Source organism: Thunnus maccoyii, chromosome 13 (genome assembly GCF_910596095.1).
Source record: "Thunnus maccoyii chromosome 13, fThuMac1.1, whole genome shotgun sequence".
Taxonomy (NCBI): Eukaryota; Metazoa; Chordata; class Actinopteri; order Scombriformes; family Scombridae; genus Thunnus; species Thunnus maccoyii.
In genome coordinates this window covers 22,122,584-22,146,826 of record NC_056545.1, presented here as the reverse complement: position 1 = coordinate 22,146,826, position 24,243 = coordinate 22,122,584, and the positions used below count along the sequence as shown (strand labels likewise).

The 24,243-nt window shown below is 41.2% G+C and overlaps 1 protein-coding gene across 2 annotated transcripts in view; it reads left to right on the top strand.

The window, feature by feature from the left end:
- LOC121909666 (Down syndrome cell adhesion molecule-like protein 1 homolog) overlaps positions 1 to 24,243 on the top strand; it is a 51,903-nt gene that overhangs the window by 6,884 nt on the left and 20,776 nt on the right. For both annotated transcript variants that reach the window (XM_042430221.1, XM_042430222.1), the window contains exons 2-5: positions 2,268 to 2,588; positions 5,167 to 5,313; positions 22,272 to 22,418; positions 22,515 to 22,793. In XM_042430221.1, the coding sequence (XP_042286155.1) occupies positions 2,268 to 2,588; positions 5,167 to 5,313; positions 22,272 to 22,418; positions 22,515 to 22,793 (894 nt within the window). The remainder of the gene's footprint in view (positions 1 to 2,267; positions 2,589 to 5,166; positions 5,314 to 22,271; positions 22,419 to 22,514; positions 22,794 to 24,243) is intronic.

Here is a 24,243-nt window from a genome sequence, read left to right as displayed (position 1 = left end):
TGCCCAGCTTTATCAATCTCTAGTCCAGCACTAACACTTCTTTGAAAAGAGGCTGGAATTACTGACTAACCCCCCTGGATGGAAGAGATAGCTGCATTTTTCTTCGATGTGGTGCAATGAGCTTAGTGCCAAAACAGTGACAGTGTTGATGGCAATGATTGATTCTGCCAGGCTGTATTTGCTAATGTTTTTCTGTCTACATCACTCATAGCTTTAAGCTACACTTCATTTAAGTTGCATGGCCTGAACAGCCTTATAAACACACATTTATGCTAAGTCCACATACAGTCTAAATGTTTGGGTGCACTGGACAGTCCTATATAGTTACTTTCTTGTGTTTGGTTTTAGTGCTTTAGAGGGGTCTTTGCTGTCAGAATCATATTTGATTGACTTTGTGTTTCTCTACAACAATATAACAAACTTAATACCTTAAAATTTGAATGCAAGGATGTTACTCCGTTTCTCCAGTTGAGTTTCCTCAACTTTATAGCATGATTATATAATTTTCAAAATTATGCAACAAAGCTCCTTGAACAGGACAGTCATTTTGCTAGGTAGTTAATAATGACACATAATTTAATGATCAATCTAAGTATTGAAAGTTGCATCCACAGAATAAGATGTCTGTGCCTTTGTGTCAGAAGACATGATGGCTGTTTCGTGCATTGAGTACAGGAGCAGTTGTGATTGGTTGGTGTTATTTAAAGTGAGCTTAACAATCAGCAGGTGTTTAACCTATTATGTTATCCATTTTGCCATGCAAAATAACAGATTTTATGACATTTTGGAAGCAATTTGTGCTGAGTTGTAACAGAACCTCAGACCTTCAGCTTTTATGTTCTTTTCATTACTTTTTTATGCAAGTTTTTACAAAATGTTTCCAGAACAGAAGAAATGATCAGATCTGTTTTGTAAATGTAGCGCAAACTCACTGCAAAAACATAGGACAAAATATACAGTTTTATATCATATCTGTTGATTATATCGGCATTAGGAAACATGTCATCAGAGAGGATTAAGTATAGAAGCACAAAGACCATCTTGTCTCACTGCAAAACAACAAAAAACCTGTTGTAACCACCAAAACACCTGAAGCTTTGTCAGTAAAATGTTTTCAGACATCAACTAAAGTCAGTGATAACATTTATATAATTGTAAAATTTAATTTAAACAGTCTTACATCTTAATCTAAATATGAATATATTCAAACTTTATAGATTCTGCCACTGAAAAATTACATTTATTTATATCATTATATATATCATATATCATATATTTATGCATTAAATGTTGACATTGTTTTGAATCAATTTCAATCAATTTGATCTATTTTTTTTGTTAAAAAAGAAAGAAAGAAATAACTACCACAGTAGTTTGAGTGCTAATTTTATCCAATTTGGATCAAAGTCCTCATTCTCTCAGTATCTGTTAGTATCTTCCATGATGTTTTAAAGACTTTCTGTGCTGTGCTGAACATTACCAGGGGTGAACATGTGGTGGGATGTGTATGTATTAGATGACATAATTGAGATTCAGAGGTGGTTAACGTCCACATCTGTCTGTCAGCAGTGTCCCCCCACTTATTTCTCCTCTAATCTTTTCTATAATGACCCCAAATTTCAGAGACTCCCCTCCTCCTCCTCCTCCTCCTCCTCCTCCTCTTCCTTTCTCCCCTCTCACTCTCCCTTCTCTGCTGGAGCTGTATGTGTTTAATCTGAGTGCCAATGAAGAACATTCCTGTATGTGTGTGTTTGTGAGTGTGTGTGTATGTGTGTGAGTGTGTGTGTGTGTGTGTGTGTGTTAAATATGTAAGGAGATTAAATAGACTTAAATCTCTGCGTCTGGCATAGAAATTCCAATCACATAACCTATCAGCGTGTTCCCTCCCTATCTCTCTCTCTCTCTCTCGCTCTTTGTTTGTGTATGTGTGCACACTGTACAGAGGTAACAGGCTCCTCCCCCAACGATCCACCTAAACCACCACAAGCTTTAGCCCAAATCCCTGGCTTTCTGCATCACATGACTGATGTTTGCAGCTGGACATTTGACATACATTTGTTTTGATTATTTTGGAACACATTTGAAGGACATTCCCACTCTGTCCATCTTTCGCCCATCAATGTGGCGCCAGTCTCTTTGATTCAGTAGCAGTGTTAGCGTACATTGATTCATATATGACGTGGAACATTAACAGGTGTTTGTTGTTGGCCTCTCACCTTCACCTTGGTGTGTTCACTGATGTTGTGTTGTCTGTTTTGCCCCTGCAGTACACAGTGAGGATGTGGGCTCTACCAGGCTGTACTTTGTGAATGCCTCCCTGCAGAGGGTAACCTACTCCAGCTCGGTGGGGGTGTCCCTGCCCTGTCCAGCAGGGGGCACCCCCAGTGCCATACTGCGCTGGTACCTGGCCACCGGCGACGACATCTACGACGTGCCCCACATCCGTCACGTGCACGCCAATGGCACCCTGCAACTGTACCCCTTCTCGCCCTCCGCCTACAACAGCTACATCCATGACAACGACTACTTCTGCACTGCCGAAAACCAGGCGGGCAAGATCCGCAGCCCCAACATCCGCATCAAAGCTGGTGAGTTGGTCCGACAGTGCAGGAAGGGAGGGGGTCTTAGAGCAAAGATTGACTGAAGGATCTGAGAGATGGAGATAGAAAAGAGGAGTTGTGGAGCAAAAGGTCAAAACGAGACTCAACATGATGAGGAACAGAGCAAAAAGAGACAGTTCTGAAAGCATAAAGTAGAGCAGATGTGATTGGCAGCTGCAAAAAGCCCAACCCACACCCCACACACAGAATCACCTGCCCTAAAATAGCCCATCTCGACCTGAACACAGATTGACCTAGAACACAGTCTACAGAGAGAACATCTGCATCACATACTACACCAGGCCTGGACCTTCTCTCACACCTATTTGACTGAGCTGGTGATGAACCACTGCGCTTTACACCGACATAACCCCTTTAACTCCATCTACGGCATGGCAGCGCACCATCTGGAAGGATGAAATCCAAAACACAACCCCTAAAGTACTTAGAGTTAAGTAGCAACTCCTGTGTGATTTTTAGATGATATAACCCAATTCAGATCAGATGAGGAGGAAAAAGGTTATATCACATTACTGGCTCATCCTTGTTGACAGTCCTTCACTTTATAAAAGGTCAGTAGAACAAAGGCCGCCAAGAACTTGACAGCCACTTGGATTTTTTTGTCAAACAATGACTTTTAAAGGTTTGCAAGGAGTGAAAACTAATTCAACACTTAGAAACAAGGACATATAGTCTTAAGCTTCAGTGACCACCATTTTTATAGAAATATATGCTAATCTAATAATTTATTTATTTTATAAACTAATCCTTTTTGAGTATACAGTTAGTGTACATACAAAAATATCTCAGGACTCTTCTTGGAGCTGTAAGTTATTTATTTGGTAACCACAGAAGAAATGAATTATTTTCAGAAGTCAATTAGAATAAATAGTCAATAAACACTAGCAGAGATTGGAGGTTGTCTATTTTTGGAAAATTTGACCAGAAGCTGCCTCTGTTGCCATCTTATTCTCTCATCTGTCCTCCTTCTCCTCCCTGCTCCCTCGTTCTTCAAACTGTCCTCTTGTGCCAGACTAAATATAGCAACAGCACACTTCTTTAATTATCTCTCATTAACAAACCTAATTGGTGCTTTCCATTGATTAGACAGTGTGAGGCTGCTTTAATAAGCCAGACCTCATCTAAAGTAAAATAGCACGTCTGGGGGTTTGGGTTCATCCAGCTCTAGAACAAGCAGAGATACATGATGAAGAAACTAAAATTTACCAAGCAAACATTTAGATCAAGTAAAGCTGCAGCTGGATGATATTTACACTGCATCTATTGTCTCCCCCCCTTCCCCATCATTCATTCAGGCCAGTCAGTCCCTCCCCCTTCCCTCCTGCCATCAACATCTGTTTTCATATTCTGCCTCCCAACACCGACCTGAACTAATACTCATATTCATTCTAATACTAATACTAGCGCCAAGTTGAGGATTTGAGCCAGGACCCTGAGCTGCATGCCAGCCGGTTGCTGCCTTCATTCCCACATGACCCAAAAGCCTGGCCTCAGGAGACGAGGGATTAGCATGAACCAAACATCCTGCAGCCAGCGGCCTCTGTCGGGCCCCGGCAGCTCTGGTGCACAAGGAGCGGTCAGACAGGATGCGGACGTTATGTTTTTTGAGGGGTTCAAATTTGGGATTCAACTGGGATTCAACTGGGATTTTATTTGAATCACCTTTACTGCATCGTTGCTAACAACGACAGTCCAAATGTTTAAGCACATTCACATCAGAGCTGCCTCATTTTGTAGTATTTCAAAGAACTCAACAGATCTGTTTTATTCTACTCATCTGTTTAAAGAAAATGTAAATTTCCATGCACTTGCATGTGTTTCCCTCTTGCAGCAGGAATGTATGCACGCTGTCATCGTGTCTGTTACCAGGGAAGGGATTCCAAACCAGTTTCTTAGCAACCTTCAGATACGTCCTAGCTTTCATGTGATTTTGCTAATGAGTCCCTGCTCATTCAACAGAGTGTGAAATATTGCATGAACCTGCATAAACTGAAGCACCAATAACCTTTTAGTTTACTTTGAATGCGCTCCTCCCTGTTGTATCCATATCAGGTTCTGTAGAAAAACAGTAGATCAATGCCTCATGATGATGTCATGCCAAAGCTAGAAAATAATTTCCATGATTATCCTGCTTAATGGCGGCTTGCGCCATTTGTGGTGAAAGCAGAGGCAGGATTAGAAGAGTTCAAACAATACACAAGAGTAGGCCAATAATTTCCATTGAATAAATGTGGAGTGCTGTGGTAACTGATGAAAGGGTGTTTTTCTCTGGAGTGTTAATGTGTTGTTTTTGATGATGTAAACATGAGTAGATTATTGTTTTTGTCAGAACGGGATTAACACTGGACTGCTGCGAGATCGCATGCACATCTTCTGGTTAGATGATGGGAGATGTTTTGTGCACATCAACAATTTCTTTAAAGTTGACCTTTTTCTATGATAAAAAAAAATTTATTTGTGTCATCACGCTTCAGCTATTCAGTGGTAGGAAAATCATTTGGCCTGACATATCAGTAACCCCAACATCATGTGTTTGTTTGTGTAGTTTTCAGGGAGCCCTACACCGTGCGGGTGGCGGACCAGCGCTCGATGCGGGGCAACGTAGCTGTGTTCAAGTGCCTCATCCCCGCTGCCGTGCAGGAGTACGTCAGTGTCGTGTCCTGGGAGAGAGACACTGTTTCCATCGTCCCAGGTAAGACACCACAGGAATGAATTTGGAGCATCATGGGGTTGGCCGATTGGTTGGCATTTTAAGATTTGGGTATGTCTTTATCTTCTTTGTGTGTGTGTGTGTGTGTGTGTGTGTGTGCGCGCGTGTGGATGGCTGATGCACCGCTCTGCTCTATGTTTGACCGAACTCTTAACTCATGTCTTCTGTCTGCTCACTGTTCTGGATCACTGATCTGGTCCCCCTCCTCCTCCTCCTCCTCCTCCTCCTCCTTCCTTCCTGCTTGAATAGCCTCCCTCCCTCACTCCCCTCCGTCTTCCTCTTCCTTTCTTAGACATTTCCTTCTCTGCTATCAATACTTTTACATCTCATCACATACAATTTTTTTCCCCCTTAATGTCAAATCTTGAATTTAATTGTGATTGACATTACGTCGCATGACTATTCCACAGTTCTCCTCATCAGATCTATTCCTGTCCTCTCCCCGCTTGTCTTACCACCATGTCCTTGAAGAACATGGCCACAATTAGAGACACTGGATGTCAATAGTACTGTGCCCTCACATTCATCTTCATTAACCTCATTTGTGTGTGTGAGTGTGTGTGAGTGTAACAGAGAGAGAAGGAGATATATAGTTTATAGCTCTTACGTGTGTTGTCTTGCTGTTTGTAAATGCATTATGCGTATTTTATTATGTGATTATATACAGTATTATGTGTGTGTTTGTGTGTGTGTGTGTGTGTGTGTGTGTGTGTGTGTGTGTGTTTGAGACGTGTGCATGATTGTTCTTTAACAATTTGTACATTCAAAATGCTTGAAATAACAATGCAGGAAAGAGGGATGAGAGATAGAGGGGAAGACGAACCAAAGGAAGAGAAGCAAGGAGGGTAGTAGGGCAAGAATGGCCTCAGGTCCTGGCAGATGGCGTTTTATATTATATGTATGCAAAACACACGGAGACTGTGTCAAACATACACATGCACCAAGGTTAGAGTAGTTTGTTATTTTCAGACATTTCAGTGTATTTTCTAAATTAATTATTAGTGTTCCAGTTATTTGTGTTTGAGTTACCACCCTGACAGAAGAGCTTTAAAATCGCTACTACAGTAAAAAAACTATGTTTTTTGTGGGAATTATTAAAACATGCTTGTGGTACAATTTGTATCAAAACTCTGATGTATTACATCAATTTTCTATGTCTTTCTGCTCCAACAGTGCTCCACTTCAATTCTGGCTTTTACTACAAAAACTCACAAAGCTCCCTATTTTTAAATTCACTTTAATCAGATATTATTCTCATGTTATTTTTAAAAATCTAAATACATTTAAATTGAACTTGCATAAAAATTTCTGTCAGTGAATTATTGAATGAGATTTTAAACTTTGTTGTTTTCAAATCACATTTTAAATGAACACGTCTTTCATTATTTCTCTTTTCCGATTTGCTGTTTCACTTAAAAGTCAAGAGTGATTCTCTATTTACCTTTCCTCTGATTGGCTCACTGCCTCGTTACGTCCTATCATGTTTGGTTCACAGTGGCAGGATGACTTCCCATGATTCCCAAACATAAATACAGTTGCTCTACTTTGGATGCGCCAGTCCTCCGTGTGTGTATTTATGGTTTCTATGTACGGGGTGTTGCTGTGTATATGAGGCTGCTGTGTGTAATTAGGGGTATATAGGTCAGTTGATGAGCAGTGAGTGTGAGGATCAGATGTTGAACATGATGAGCTGCTCACTGAACTCGGCATTCGGCGGCAGCACACACAAACACAACAAGCACGCGCTGTGAGGTTGTGTTCGACCTTGACCCCGACCTCCCCGCTAATCAACACTGTGACCTCATCACCCTTACAGCCAATCAACGCAGCCACCTATCAGCAGCAAAACTTCTCTGTGAAACGTCTGCAGAACAACAAGAATCAGAATATTGTAACTGCACTCTCACATGGATGCACAAACAATATGCAAACATGCACCCTAACCCTGACACATACAGTGAATATCCATATACAGTAGATAATGAGGTTATATAAACAGTCCAAAGCAAAACGTTATTGATGCTGATCTCCAACTCTTCAGTTAACTATCTCTCTAACATCAACGGTCAAACTCTCTTTCTGCCTTTCTGCCCCCCTTCTTGGCCAGCAGAGGACTGTCTGGATTGGTCTAATGAAGATGTGAAAATTAAAATTGATTTTGTGACTGAAAGCTCTCAGCATGCGAGTGAGTGGGTGGTCACCTGTCTTGCCATGTCATTGTTTCTTGTGTTCTCATGCCCGACTTAAGAAACACAGACAGCTTTTGAGCAGGTAAATCCATATATGTTTGTGTAAAGTTTCCCCACATGCCTTTTTTTTTTTCAAAAATATTCATTCAACCATTTTCCTTACTTGTTTGTTGTTGTTCAGGGTCCTGTGTGGCTGGTGCCTATCCCAGCATGCACTGGGCAGAAAGCAAGAAAATACCCTCACTTTTTTTGTGAGTTGATCACTCTGCAAAGAGCGATAGACAATTCTTTTACATGTCTTATTTTGTTCAGATCTCCATTAGCTGTCTCCGTGGTAACAAATACTCTGCCTGTGATGTTCAATGGTACTCTGTTCATAAAGAGGGACATCGTCAGCTGAAACACACTGCAAACAGCAAGTTAAAGCATTCATCCATTGTTGAATATTCTGTTTCAGGGCAGGCCTTGTCACATCACAAACTTTTTTTATGTGTAGTTTTTTAAAAAAAGACTCTGTTCTAATAAGGGATGCATGAACAAGGTCTGATTTGTGTACTTACTGTATATAACAATGAAAAAGAAAAAAAAAGGTAGTGATGCAAGTCCTCCACCTGAGGCTGAATCCCGCCACACATCCTCCCTGTGTCTTCTTCCACTTTCTCCTTCTCTGTCTTTCTCTACTTTCTGTTCTCCCTCCTCTCCCTCTAAATACAGACTAAGAATACAAAATTGAGCAGACTGCCCACTTTGAATTTAAAGTCTAAATCTAAATCATGTACTTCATCTTTACTTCATACCTTTGCCTTCGCACTGAGGAATCATTATGTTCAGACTCTGATCAGCAGCACAATCACATACTGGTCTGAAGGTTGAGTTGATGACATAACACAACGCGGCCATGCCCTCTGAACCCCAACAGGTTCCATTTTGTCAAACACACATGTTCCCCATCTGGAGCCGTATATGTGTGCGCTTATGTGTGTGTGTGTGTGTCCGTCCCCTTGCCTGCCCCACTTTTCTGTCCAGCCAGGACAGTGAGGGGGTTTAGGAGGGGAGGGGTGCAGGCAGACTGACCTATTTCCTTCTCTCTTCCCCGTCCCATACTACCCCTGTAGTTAAGCCTTGTGTGTGTGTGTGTGTGTGTGTGTGTGTGTGTGTGTGTGTGTGTGTGTGTGTGTGTGTGTGTGTGTGTGCGTGTGTGCGTGTATGTGTGACCCTCACGAGACAATGGAGGCCTGCTAGTCTGAGCAATGATCTGAAGGAGGAGAGCTGGAGCGGAGACAGAGAGATGGAGGGTTTATGGACGGGAATAAAAACAACACTGGGACACAGAGAGGGTTCAGCTTGCAGATCGAAGCCGTCAGTCTAACCAGCAGAAAGCTAATGAGTGGCTCCGATGAATAGAGACTGGACCAGCAGATGGCTGCGGCCACATGGTGGTCCACAGAAGATGCCCAACTATGCTCCATCTAATCCACCTGCCACATAGTTTGGTCTTGTTTATATATTTACAAAGTAATTTGATACACATGGTGATAAAACCCAGTAAAATGCAATAATAGATGGGAAACAATTACAGCGTATGGATGAGATTAGAAATGACACACATTAATACTTCAGCTACTTGTCCCTAAATACTCTGTTTTTCTTTCTTTGTACTGTTTTCTACTCTTATCCTCTCATTTTCTTATTCACTCTAAACTTCCACTCCATCTCCTGCTCCCTCAGGGTCAAATTATACAAGATACAGAAATGTTTTTCATTCATATAGGTTGCAAAACAGACACTGTTTGTTAAAGGAAACGTGTATCTGATCACATCGGTCTAGTGTAGCCACTGTTGTGAAAGTAAGGTTGGATTTAACCTGTGTTAGCCCGTCAGCGTTTAAATGCTGCATTATCAGGCCTTAATGTGATTTTGGATCCTAATGGGTGTCACCGGGTGGCGAGGTCACTTACAGGCTACATTACTGATCAATCCTGTGCCCCGGGGGTCTCTGCTGGAAGTCAGACAGTCCAGCAAAGACACACACACACACACACACACACAGAGTACCACAGGGGTTAATTGGAAACACTTGGAAAATTACAGTTGGGTTCATCAATTAGTGGACTTAGCAAGTTGCAGTAACTAATCTAAGTTCATTACTTGATCTCCACTACATAACTTCATCATCTGCAGTACAACATTAGCAAATAATTTAATTTTAATGAATTGAATATAAGAACACATTTTTTTTTTTCATTTGTTATATACTTAACAGTGAAAAAAAGACACTAGAACTTGCAACAAAGCTTTGAAAAAGTATGCTGAATCATTCAAAGCTATGTACATATATATATACATATATAAGGCTTCACATACAGTATGTATATACTGCAGCTTCCTCTCAGTAATTGAAAAGTTAGTGTCATAAGGCTCCACACAGGTGCAGTGAGGAGAGAGGTGACAGAGGCAGAGGGACCTCATGGAGAGCAGGGGTGTGTGAGGACACGGTGTCTGTTTGTAAATCTGTGCTTGTGCACTCAGAGCAGGAATACATTAATAGATACACTTGTCTGGGACACCGCAGACTCTTGTAAACACCGGTCTGACACATAGACACACATTCACCTCTAGAAAGAGCAAATGTACAAGCCTGCCCCTTACACGCACACACCCACACATCCCCCTCAAAAGAAACACAATAAAGCCATTTTCAGATTTTGCATGAACCTGCCTGAATACGGAGCGCTCATTAAACATTAAATCGGGAAACATTAAGGCTGTGCTCTGCTCCGATCTGCTGTGCGACGGCTGTCTTGTTATGCTCAGGACGTGGTGTGACAGAGGAGGTCCGGGAGCACGTGGCGTCCCCAGGGCTCATGGAACATAACCCCATCGACTGTCGCCCTCTCCCCGCCCCCCTACTGGTCTCACACCATCCCTCCCTCACCCATCCCTCCTCTGTCCCATGTGGCACACAGCAGGGCATTGGGTGGGGGTTAGTGGGAGACATTAAAGACTAAATCATGCAGCTGATAGTGCCACTACAATGTATATATACACATGGCAGTAACATATAAACTTAACAATGAGCAGCTAACTACGGAATGACAAAATAACATGGAAATATATTTATTTTTAACGTCTAAAAACAAGTTTCTAATGCAACTAAATGAGTTTACTCACCTCTGTCTGTGCTTCTTCCACTTTCACTGGATATTTTTGCCCCTCTCACATTTGCCCCAATGTGCTGAGAGCGACTGAGAGCGGGGCAGGAACAGATGGGGTGCTGGCAGCCATCTTTTACTCAGTTAGGTTGAGTAGGCACGTGGTGGGTGTGTTAATTAGCACAAACAAGTGTGTGTGTGCGTGTGTGCACGTTGTCTGCGTGTGCAAGGGGCACAATAGGCATAATTATCTCTGCTTGAGAGGCCCAGTTACGGGGGGGGTAGCGTAGAGGCGGAGTTCAACAATGGCCCAACCACGGGCTTTGTGTGTACGGAGCAGAGGGCTGACAAGTGTCGGCTATTATTGACTATTTACACACTACTACACACGCCTGCTCACGTGCACTTAACACAGACATGTACACACTCTATCGCCGCCGCCATCGCTTTCCCCTGCCTTTTTTCTCTTTGTGTCTCTGTCAAATACACTCCAGCACAGAAGTACATGCACGCACACACGCAGAGACTAACACACATATGCAGTATGAGCATGTTTACAGTGCATCAGTGTATCAGTGTCAATCAGTGTAAGAGGGAGAGATGGGAAAGCCCCTGCGAGCACATCACTCTGACAGAAATCTGGCCACTATCTCACCCTCCAAGCCAGGCTGTGTGAGAAAACTGAGAGAGAGTTGGCGAAGTCTGGTTTTGATTTACAAATTTCTAATCATGTGTCTTAAAAGATAATTACAGTTTATTAAAAACTAGGGTCTTATTTTCACAGCTTTTGCCATCGTTTCTATTGGTTACGATAACATTGTATTCGCCAATTAATTTCTGAGATCTGGGAAAAACAATATTACACAACATAACAAAACAAGTAGAAAAATCATGATTCAGTGGATTAGTGTAATTTACATAGGTTTTTTTTGTTTTTTATTTCTTTTCAAGTTTATTATCATTATTATATTATTGCAGAAATCTTCAGGATTTGTTGATATTTTCAATAAATATCTACTTTATAAAGTAGCTACAATAAATAACCAGAAGCAACTAACCAATAAGCCAAAAGCACAGTATCCTTAACTGATCATACTATAATTAAACATGGCAGAAGTAAGTTACAATGAGAAAGAAAACATATGCAGTGATGTATAAACAAAGTATTGTTACAAGATATGGGGATCATTACATAGATTTAAGGTCATATCATCCAGTCCAACTCCTGCAGGATCATTTTAGTGTTTTATCAAATGAGAGTAACCAAATAATTTTTACTCACTGGCTCTGTAAAGGATAGTTGTTAATCTGCACTTCTTATTGTAAGTCTTCCCCTCTACCACACACTTGGAGTCGTTAAGGAAAGTGAAAGCAGGAGAGCTTGTGTCAAGGCTTAGAGGAAGAGAGTAGAGGGTTTATGTGGCATGGATTGGGTTAAGAAATAGGATTTGAGTAAAGAGGTTTTTACCCCTTTTCTCCCGCTTTCTTCCACTCTTTTGTTTAGGCTAGTGAAAGAAGGATTAGTGCGAGAAGATTACAGCAGGCTCTACTAAGAAATTGTATTTAAGGAAATGCTTATTTACTCAACAGCTCGCTGCAATGGCAACAAGTTTGGTTCTGATTTACTCCCTCCATCTTTGTGGGGCTCATTCCTGTCTTCTTCTTAGTCATTTTCTCTCTAATCCTTATAACATTTCTTAATGTAATGGTTTAAATTGACATCATTCAGCAATGGTTAATAATCATTGTTACCTGCATTTTAGAGTATTCAAATAAATTTCCCATATCATTTCCCAGTATAATAAGGGAAATTAGGGGAAAAAAAACTAGAAACTGGAGGTGTATGCCAAAATCAGATATAGTTAATGAAGCCCATAATAGACAAATTCCACATTGATTTTTTTTTTTTTTTGTGATAAATTTCATATTTTAGTGATACTGATGGAGAGATTTCTTTTTTACGGTGTTGCTGTGAACGCAGCTGGTTGTCCGGAGACCGACAGCAGACATGATCGGGGATCAAATGGGATCCCTGGTGGTCATCCGAGTGCCATGTTCCTACATGACATCTCAATCAGACCTATTGATCCGCCTCACTATTAGCTGTCCAAACACACATAAAGGCCAGATCAACACTGCAGGCCTTGATTGACTGCGGTGGGCGGGAAGGTGAAGGAGGTGAGCGGATCTAAAATGCTGCTCTGGGGTTAATGTGATAGAAATGTCTGAGGAAAAGGGTGCCATGTTTCTCGGCTGTTGTTTGTTGGTGCGGTGGATTAGTATGTACATAGAAAATGTCATGTGTAAGCAAGTCAATAATTCAACATGGTTACAGCATGTTTGCTCACTCTGTTTCTCTGTACTGTCACACTCTGTTTAGACTTCAGTTAACAATTCAGTCCTGCATACACTATAATATACATATTATACAGAGCAAATACAGATACAGAGCAAATGGCAATCAGTATTTTCTTTGTGGATTTATAACATAAAGAGGGTTTGTTTCACTCCAAAATTGAAATTCAGTATTGTGCAGATGCAAGTCACCTGCAGGACAACGGGATGGTATCCTGCAAAGAGTGATATTGCCAGTTTGTGTCTACATTAATGTCCAGTATATGTATATTCAGTAGATAATGTGATCATAGGATATCTATTAACATATACAGAACACTATGTACACTTTGCCAGGTTTGTAAAGGTACCCACTGTTTGTTTTGGGGATTTGTTTTTAAAAGACCATAGATCCCAAGATGATGACAAGGTGAGAAGTTTTGAAAACCGATTTGAGATTCAACCCTAAAATATATTTTTGAACTAAATTATGAAAAAGCAGAAGGGACAAGCAGCATGCAAGACACAGTGGTGGTGAAACGCAAAGAACAGGAAGCATCTGAATGCATCCAATCATGACCATCATCAATTTAATTTGTTTTAATTTATCAAAGTTACCTTGAATAGGTAAGAAGATTACAGAGGAGATGATAGAGACGAGTTGTTGGAGAAGAGCGGATGTAAATTCATCCATTATCAATACCCAAGCGGACTGGAGCCTATACCAGTATACCCTGGACTGGTAACCAGTCTGTTATAAGTCAAAAACATATACAGTAGTCAGGAAACACACTTACAGGCAATTTAAAGTCTCCAAATCACTTAACCTGCATGTCTTTGGACTGTGGGAGGAAATGCAGACACAGGGAGAACAATCCAATGCAGAGACGACCAAACTGACAATTTCTGGGTTCAAACTTAGTATATTTGCTGTGAGGCAATAGTGCTAACCACTGCACCACTGCACCAATCTCCCTCAGGTGAATGAATACAAACATCTTTATGGCACCTTCAGGAGACAGCAGTATAGTCTGAACTGTGAGCCACAGATTAAAAATGAGAGGTTTTGAAAGAGGCTTCTTCCTGTTTGGCAGATGGGATGCAGATTCAAACTTTACCCGCTGAATGTTGTTGAGCAGAGGCCAGCGGGTGATCTCTTTTACTTTCAAACCATCTTCGGTGATTACCACCTCTAAAGAGCAACACAGTGGATTTTACACAGCACTTTCAACTAGCTGTTGATGATAATGATTCTGATGTGGACGATCATTTCTGTTATTTGACTTTGGTAAATGTGAGATTGTGATATTTGATACTTTGATTCTGAGTGTATTTATGTTCATTTGGCTTTCAGTTGGGGATCTCAACTGTCCTTTCTGGTAAACACCGTAAATGTGTGTGTGTGTGTGTGTGTGTGTGTGTGTGTGTGTGTGTGTGTGTGTGTGTGTGTGTGTGTGTGTGTGTGTGATGCTGTGTACTCCAGCTTAGCCCATGGCCCGGGGCAGTGAGCTGCATTAGCAGCACTGTGAGCTGCCTGGTCCCTCCCTATTAGAGTGCTGGTGGCAGAGGAGTGTCATTGCCCAGCATGGAGAGAGAGAGGGCTTAACTGCTGCACAAACACACACCACACACACACACACACACACAGACACACACACACGCACGCATATGATGGCAGATACACAACATATATCCAGCTCTGTCTCTTATCTGCGGCTAAATCAAAACAAGGTGGAGGGGCGAGACCTCTGACGCTGGATGTTTACTTTTACTGAGTGACATTTTTTTTAAAGAACTTCAATGTTTAAGCCTTAGTTCACATACAATTAACAGTTCAATAGGAGTTAATGGGATATCCAGTTGAGGGTAGGTGTTTGGACCATGGTGGCACGCTTTCTGTATGGTGTGGTGCATCGGGATGTGTGTGTGTGTGTGTGTATGTGTGTGTGTGTGTGTGCGCGTATGTATGTGGTTTCTCTCTCCCGGGACTCTCATTATCACTGCTGTCCCAGATGTCACCAAGCACATAAAACACACGTCATGAATAATGGAGTCCTATTTCTACATCTCTCACCATTTCTCTCCTATCCTCCCACCCTCTTTCCCCTCCATCCCTCGTTTCCTCTGATGCCTCTACTGATGCTTAATCTCCTCAGCGCTCCCTCTATCTGAGATGGTCCATTTAGCTTTATGCAGCATCGTCTGCCTGTCTGGTTTGGACGGGTTTATGGGGGGGAACATGGCGTCTCTGCAGCGTTGTGTTGAGTTATATGTACGCAAACGACGTCTTTTGCATATGAACAGTTTTTATGTCTGTCCCCGCTGTCCATTCAGCCTCTTCCATAGGCCGCCCCCACCCCAACACCTCTCCACATCATCCCCTCCCCCAGTGTTTACTGTTTAAAGTCACACAGGGCAAATTGGGACAGAGCAGTCAGTGGAGCAGAAGAGACGTGGTCCCATCGCAGTGGAAACTGGACTCTGCTCCGTCTGTCTGCTCTGCGTCTCTCTCTCTCCCCCTGCCTCTCCTCAACCTCCACCTTTGTCTGCTCCTCACCTCTGTCCCCCCTCAACTTTCCAGCATCCCCTTTACTCACGGTGAGTCGGTGAACAGCACAACACAGCGGGAAGGGGTAGGCAGAGAGGGCATGATTGAAAGATGAGGTAAGCAGTCAGAATTGGTTAGGAAAGAGGACAGCAGTTAGGATTAGACAGTGAAGCGTGGCTTTTTAATGAAAACATGACAGAGCCGTGGCTTCTTCTTCTTCTCCTTCTCCCCCTCCGACGTCCTGCGTCTCGCCCTCCTTTCCAGAAAATGAACAAGCGACAGAGAAGAAGGGGAAAAGAAAGAATTGAGCGTAGAGATTCAGATATTGCTCATGCAGTGTAGCCTTAACTGGCAGAGTGACTCGTGCTCCGTCTGAACAGTTCGGTCGTGTTAACAAAGTCTCTTTTATGGAGGAGATGCAGCGGGGTGGGCTCCCATTGCACAATTAGTTGTTACACATCAGTTGTGCCAATAAAACCTGCTTTGAATGTGAATTGAAAGGAGTTAAGAGGGCGCCATTCATAGATGTTAAGTAAGTGTGCAGCAGAATAAAAGCCAGGAAAGTGTATATATTTAATTGGCTGACACCTGCTTCTACTTGGGCTTTTAATGTACACAGCAGAGAGAGGGGAGAGAGCAACGGGAGGGTGGAGTGGGTGCTCGCTTTGAATACAGATGCAACACCCCTTTTTTTTTTTGCATAAAGGTTTTGAAAGGAGGGGAGCACACAGACATGGACTGTTATCTCCTCCACAGTTTTCCTCTCTGCTCTCCATCTTTCCCTTTGCTTTACTCCTCTACTGTCTTTTCTTCCTGCCTCCACTCATTCCTCTCTAAATCAAATCTCTGCTTTAACACATTCCTCTGCTGCAAAACCGGACCTCTGCCATTCACTGACTCCACGGTGCTAATTTTATAGCATAGTTTATTATTTTTTGTTTTCAGCAGGGAAATATTTTTTGTCCTATTTTAAGCCTGGTTGGTGATTCTGTATGTGCATGCATGTGTGTGTGTGTGTGTGTGTGTGTGTGTGCATAAGCATGTCTGCATTTGTGAGCACCGCAGAGAATATCTCCGGAATACGCTGCTTTTTTTTTTTTTTTCTTTCTTCTTCTTTCTGTGACAGTCACAAGTCTTTGATCCGTCCCTCCTCCCCTCTCTCTTCTCACCTTCTTTCAAATTCTTCTCTGCAACTTGCAGTTGAGAGCAAGAGTACGGCAGAGATACAGAATGCAATTTTCTAACGTCAAACTCACAATATCACCCAATTTTTCAACTTAAAACATTTATAGGGACATAATCTTCATTTTGTTTGCCAAATTACAACAGCTCACTAAACTTTCATGTTCATATTCATTGTGGGTTCATTTGTGTTCTTGCATGCATGTGTGTTTCAGTGTTTTGGGAATATTTGGATCTCATGTGGCAAAATGCTTGTCGGCCATCAAGTTTACATCAATTAACTGCTCTGCTCATGAAATACATAAATAAAATATGGATTTTTTTTTATCATTAAAGTTATATCTCCAAAAATGTCTTACTTAACTATACTTCTCTTTTGAAGGTTTATTGAAAATAAACCACTTTACTGAGTAAGAATTGTTAACAATGAATGTTTGGTTAAAAGTTTAGAGCAACTGCACACAGTTTTTTTTTTTTTAAAGTTGAGTAGAGCTAAAGAATTACACATCATTTCTTATTTTTGCCCTTCATATCAATTACAAAGGCAGACATACACTATGTGTATAAGAATATGTGATGTTTATCGCCTCATATTAATGTGTAGGTATTTCAGCAACATGTCACTATAGATAGATACCTCAGAAACTGAAAGAGGAAACCACTTTCCATTTTTCTTTTCAAGGGCTTGAGGCAGAAAAATGTACAAAAATGTACAATTAATATACAGCTGGGTTTTAATGCAGGAGAAAAAAAACCTAAAAATAACCCTCAGAATGAGTGTTTAAAGTCCTTCCAAGCTGCTAACTTTAGATCACAACTCTTTAAAGGATAAACATATTGCACTGTAGGAATCTATCTGAGGATTTAGACTGTTGTCAGTTTGTGGAGGAGTGAAACCTCTGACCCTCAGTTGTTTTGGCACATTTTCTCCTTGTGCTAACTTCTAGTCATCATAATGAGCAGAGAAAATACACTAACCTTCATTTAACTGGGAAACCCCTTCAAGGCAAGGAACCACTGCCTTTGACCATCAACAGTGTTGAGTAAGATGAAGACTCCAGGGATCAGATTGTAGTGATCTGCCAGAAGGAAAACAGGGATGTGAGTTCGATAGCTCATTAGCCTTTTCCAAACTGATTAGATATGGGGTCCATACTGGGAACTCCCATAGGAACACCGGTATTTTCACTTAGAGCTATAACTGCTGCATGTTCATTTTCACATACAAGAAAAACTGTTTTTCACACAGGTTAAAGTCATAAGATAATTCCTGCTAAGAGAGTAAAAAGGTTGTCTCCTAAAATAGATTAGTCCTGATAGTGTGGAAATTTGCTCATCTAAAGCATGTAGGTCAGATTCACTTGCAAGAGCTAAATTAGTTTCCTGTTGAGAGTAGAGAAGTTAGTTTCAGACCAGCACATAAAACTGCTAATGACCAGGCCCCAAGTATTTTCCACTACTTTCTGAGAGGAGGTGAGACTCACAACCTTATTTTGACATCTAACACAGCTGAGTATTCTTGAAGGTTTAAAAGCTAAATAAATTCCACAGACTGTCCTTATTTTAAGGAACTAAACTTTAGACACCTGCAAAGTTCCAGATTGAACTAAAAGATGGTGTGTTATGTTGTAGGTTTTTAGCAAAATATTTGTGATTAGATATGAAACCTTTTTACATCTGAAAAGAAATATTTAGCAACTTCATAGTGATGCTATTTTTTTTTAATTAATTTCTTAACTTCTACCACCAATTCACCATTATGATTTTTGCAGTTACACAATCCAGTGTGTTCCATGGTTTTGTCCTTGATGATTGTAAACACGTTGCGCTTTAATAATTGCAGAAAGTACACCGAAATCATAACAGGATGGCGATGAGAAGACCCTAGCAACAGGGAGAGTATGAAGAAAGCGTGAGAGTGGGAGGGAGGGGGAAAGATGCAGAGCATCAATAAATAATGGCCCCACTGAGGAGGTGGAAATATGGGCCTCGTTATCTTTGCGCCGACGCCTTCATTTGCATGTGAGAAAATGAGGCTGCTACTAACTCGCGCACACACACACAAACACATGCTACACGCACAAAGTCTTGGACCCACATGGGCTACAGTATATATCCTATTTATAGACTCTCTGTCATGCATTTTTTCCTATTCTCTCTCGCACATTTATATTTCCATTATTTTCCTTTTTCCTTCCTCCACTTTGGAATTTGTCATAGCAGCAAGTCTGGCCTGTTGTGAGTGTGCGAGGCTGTGGGCATTTTGTCAGATTAGAAAATAAAATGAAAGTGAACCTTTATTACACGAAAAAGGTTCGCTAAGGACATACGATTAATTTGAGTAATGCCCCGTACAGTTGCAGTGAACACACAGTCACACCACTGAGCACGCAGTCAATACAGCAGTTGGATTTTAAGTGCCTTGCTCATGGGCATCGTTCATTTATATTTTCCCCTTTCAAGCAGTCTGTGGGTTTGAATCAGCCTCAAATAAATGTGTGTAACCTAACAGACAAGGGCAGACAAATAAAGGACTAAAATTGCATATAATAGTCTGACTTGATTTGAAGAAGTATGCTATTATGCATTATGTGTCGTGTACACAGTAAAAGCAATGACAGCTGGAAAAGGCATGAGAGAGGTGTGGGGGACATAAACTTGTTTGTTTTTCATTATAAGAAAAAAATGATCAATTATGAAATGTTCTAAAAGTAGTATAAATGTGTAAGTCAAATATTTTGTTTCTCTGTTTTTAAATGTATGTTTAGCATTTTTGTAAAGATTGAGAATAATACTTCACACTGCAATTTAAATAGTTTCAATTTGCAATACTGTTAACCTTTTTTCTGTCAAAAATGCCCATTATTTTCCTGATCCAGCAAATACAAATACAAATTTTAAAAAATCCCCCCCCCCCCCCCCCCCGGACCCTTCTGAATGAATGAAAGATGTTGCATCTTTTCCATGAATGGGTCTCATTGAGACTCTGACCAATGCTCATACAAAATCCAATAATGTGTGCCATCCTCTAGGCAATACAGCTTCTTTCAAAAAGCTTCTTTCTGGGTGAAAGGACTCTTTAAAAAACCATTTATAGTTGATAAAAATATGTGCAGTAAACCTCTAAATAGTCTGTTCAGAGCCTTTTTATAGGTCCATGGGCACTTCCTTTTTTTTTTTTTTTACCTAATGGTCCCTTTGGTTTCCTAGTTCATGGCATGTGCAAACCAAAATGTTCAAATGATAGTTTTGATTGCTAAAAGACCACTCCTTGAACCCATACCAACAACATACCAGAAAAAAGTTTAAATACAGGTTTAAATCCCACACAAATGTATATGTCTCAATCTATTTAGTTTTTGGTAAAATTCTTCCATGAGAAAACGGAAAAAGAAAACAGTTGGATCAACAAGGGCCTTCCTCTGTGCATTTCACATATTTCCTCCAATCAGATGAAATAAAAAAAAATACATACATGTTTGAGACGTAATTCTAGATGCTTAATGAATAGGGATGAGTTAAATCAGGGCAGACTACAGGTATGTGTAAAAACGTTCAATACTTGGAAAATCAAACTGTCGTACCTCAAGAGAGAGACTATAACATTTAAGTGTAATGTAAAGGTGGCACAAGTGAAAAACAACATTATGCAACACCAACAACTGCACCCTTTTTCTACTCAGAGCGCCGGCGTGTATGCATGTCTGCATGTTTTGCTGCAGCTGTGTCTGCGTGTGTGTATGTGTGTGTATGTGCGCGTTTAATGCACATTGGCTCTGTTTCTCGTTATCTAGTCAAGTCAGCATGAATAAAAGCTGAGGGAGCACAGTGATTTAGTAATTAATATTTTACTCTGTCTGCCACTCTGCTTGGAGACTGGGATAAGAGGCTGAGAGAGAGAGAGAGAGAGGAAAAGGGTGAGACAGACAAGGGTTCACACAAAGAGATGAAGAGAGTCGACTACAGACGGGCTGATTCTCTGAACAAGCCACTCAGTTAAGATGGACAGATAGTGAAGGAAATAATGTGATTGAATCAGCAGCACGTCCCTGCAGAGGGGATGAATTCAGCCCCATGCTAAAGACAGAAAGTGTGGCTTTGACAGATCCAGCTGACTCTCTCTCTCTCTCTCTCTCTCTCTCTGCCTATGTCAGAGTGTTGTGACAGGCGAGTCATCGGTGTTGTGGGAGTAGCAGTCTTAAAGTGCTTATTATCCTGTAAGGCTTCATTCTGGGGGGCAAACAAAGGCTGCAGTGAAATTGCAGCCTGTGCCTCCTCTTGGGTCATACAGTATATTCCATGTAAACACATGCACAGTCCATAACTGCTACTTTCAGCATACCTGCTCAACCCTCTGCAAGATCCTGACAAACACAGAGATTGTAGATAAAACACTTATACTGATAAATACACAAGTGCACATGAAGGCAGCCAATCCAGCCGCTGGTCTCTTTGGATCCAGACATGGGCGATAGTTAATGTTGGCGATAGTTAAAGCTTACTGTATTCTGTTCAAACCATTTAAAATAGGTCAGACTTGAGCTGGGAGACTGTTGCTATATGTTTAAAGGTCCCATGACATGATATCATTGCTTCCTTAATGTGATGTATTTCCTTTTGAAACATGATGTAGGGGCGCAACATTAAACACAGAGTGTGTTCTTTTAATTGTGAAGAGAAAAGCAGTTTAATTTCAAAAGATTCTGTTTCATGGGATCTTTACAGCCTTTCATCAAAATGTAGGCTTAGTTGTAGCTTCAGATCCAGTCAATGGATGTTTGAGTTACCTTAAAATGTGAACCTATATCCCTCTAGATACATGAGATATATTCTTTTATTTGAATCTGTTCAGTGGTGAATCTGGAGGATGTTTTTTTTGGATGGCATAGGATTTGGGAATAAGGTCCAAGTATTTCAAGAAAACACAAAAACATATACAAACAGTAAGCAAAAGGGAATGAGTGTATATGTGTGTGTCTGTATGCAAGATTAAATGTGCAACATTGACAATTTTACAGCACATACCTGGCTAAACGGACTAGTGCTCATTACTCCTCTATGTCTCTCTGCTTTTGGTTTCACTCTCTTCCTCCATTCAGTGAGCACAGCATGAAAACAGGCCGCTCCCATCACATAGTGGCACACTTGATCTTTGGCCCTCTATTTTTGTTACACTGCACTTGTATGAATGTTAGTCAGATTGGCGTAGATAATGTGGTACCCGAGTGTTTTACATTGTGTGTAGAGGGATAGTAAATCTGTCTTTGCTTTATCTGTGGGTGGTGTAAGTGACCGCTGTGTGTCCTCCACGCCTTAAAAGAGTGCCAAGTTTTGGGAAGCAACATTATCAGGCAGGTAGTGCCAACTGTTCAGGCAGCTGTTTGTTCTAAGCACAATAAGGTTTTGCAATGAGCACAATGGATCTGTACCAGAACAATCATCTTAGTGCAGGATTTTCACTGGATGTTTCTGTCTGTCAGTAGTTTTCCTTTGGGGGTAATTAATATTTGTCTTCACTGAATATGTTTTCCTCAGGCAACAGGTTCTCGCTGACCTCCTTCGGGGCTCTTTACATCTCTGATGTTCAGAAGGAGGATGCCCTCTCCACATACCGGTGCATCACCAAGCATAAGTACAGCGGCGAGACGCGCCAAAGCAATGGAGCCAGGCTCTCCGTAATGGGTGAGCAGCTTGGTTCCCTCTCTGTCTAATTTACTCATGTTAGTCTTATATTTCTTTTCGTCTTGACAAAATAATGATCCAATCTCTGCCCTCCAGACCCCAACGAGTCCTCACCCACCATCCTGGACAGTTTCCAAGCAGGGGAGGTGTACGCGGGCCAGAGTATCGAGCTCCCCTGCACAGCGGGAGGTTACCCCGGCCCCACCGTGCGCTGGCTGAAAGATGGTCGCCCGATACCCTCAGATGCCCGCTGGACACGGCGTTTGACAGGGCTGGTCATCAGTGACCTGAGGCAGGACGACAGCGGCAGCTATGCATGCGAGGTCACCAACAGTTTTGGCTCAAAGGAGGTGTCTGGACAGCTTCACGTGATAGGTGTGTGAGCACGACTACACACACATTTGCAAACAATCTGACACACTCCCGCTGTCTTTTCAGTGAATCAGGCTGACAGACGCACATGTTCACAAACTCCTTTTCTTTTGGTTTGAGGCACACATATAAATCGCACCTAGAGTGTGTCTGTAACAAACGTGTGCGAGCTGTATGATGCCCCATCATATCATGTCTCAAAACGGGAGGACAGGGCTGTAATTGACTGAGACTGAATCCGTAACAGAGCTGCCAGCACCATTCACCATCAGAGAGAAAGAGGGAGGGTGAGGAAGACGGAGATAAAGACAAGGGGTCAAAAAGGGGACGATCAGACATCCAGACACTGCTGGAATGACATTATCAACAATGTAATAACAAGATAATAAGAGAGGCGGAGATAAATATACATTGTGTAAAGTATACAAAGAAACAAAGAGCGGGAGAAGGCGAGACAGAGGGAGAGAATGGAGAGGCGGTAGGCTTTGCCAGTGGGCACATCATGGCAGCACACTCTGTGACTCTGACAGGGTGAGGGGGGGGTTGGGAGGCACAGCAATGCCCCCCAGCACACACCACCAGCTGCCTTATTGCTCACTGACATTTGCACACACACACACACACGTACATACACACGCTCTCTCTCTCTCACACAAAAACACACACACACAGACACACTTACACACACAAGTGGACAGAGATGTGAAGAGATATCTCCAGCTGCTTTTTTAATGAGTGCGTCGAAATGATTGAGTCACCACCACTGATTGTGCTCTCTCCTTCTCCCTGTCTCTGTGAATGTAAACGCCTGCTGTCTACATGAATCCAGGTGTCATGTTTTGAATCCAGTTGAGTTATTTTACAGTCATTTAAGAGATGAGAAAATTGGTATCACATTACAAGGCGTACCAGTAAAAGATTTATAATTTGTTTATAAATTAATCAATAAATCATTCATGTTTTGCAAGAATAATAAACTCTTACAAAACAGGAACAGGAAGTAGAGAACAAATGTTTACTCAAAAACTGGCAACCTAAAATATATTTTTACCTAATGGATGATCATTCTGTGAAGCATTAATAACCACTAATAAATTGATCAATAACAACTAATTAAAGGGTTTATTTTTATAATTGATTGTACAGTGGTAACATAACATTTTATAATCCTTGCATTTATAACAGAAAACCCTTTAAAAACTTGTGCACATCAAGTTTAAACAATACCAAATCGAAAATAAAGAGTAGTTTTTAAGCAACACATACTTTATATGATAAAAAAAACAAAAGTAATATTATAAGAATAAAAAATTACATGTAGTTTTTTAGATACAAATTGCTTTACAGTGAAACATAAAACAAGAAATGCCTAAATCAAAAGTAAGAAAATGTATGTTTTAACGTTTTTGTCTGGATGTATGTTGTCGGACATGTTTTCTGACCTCGTGCTTCC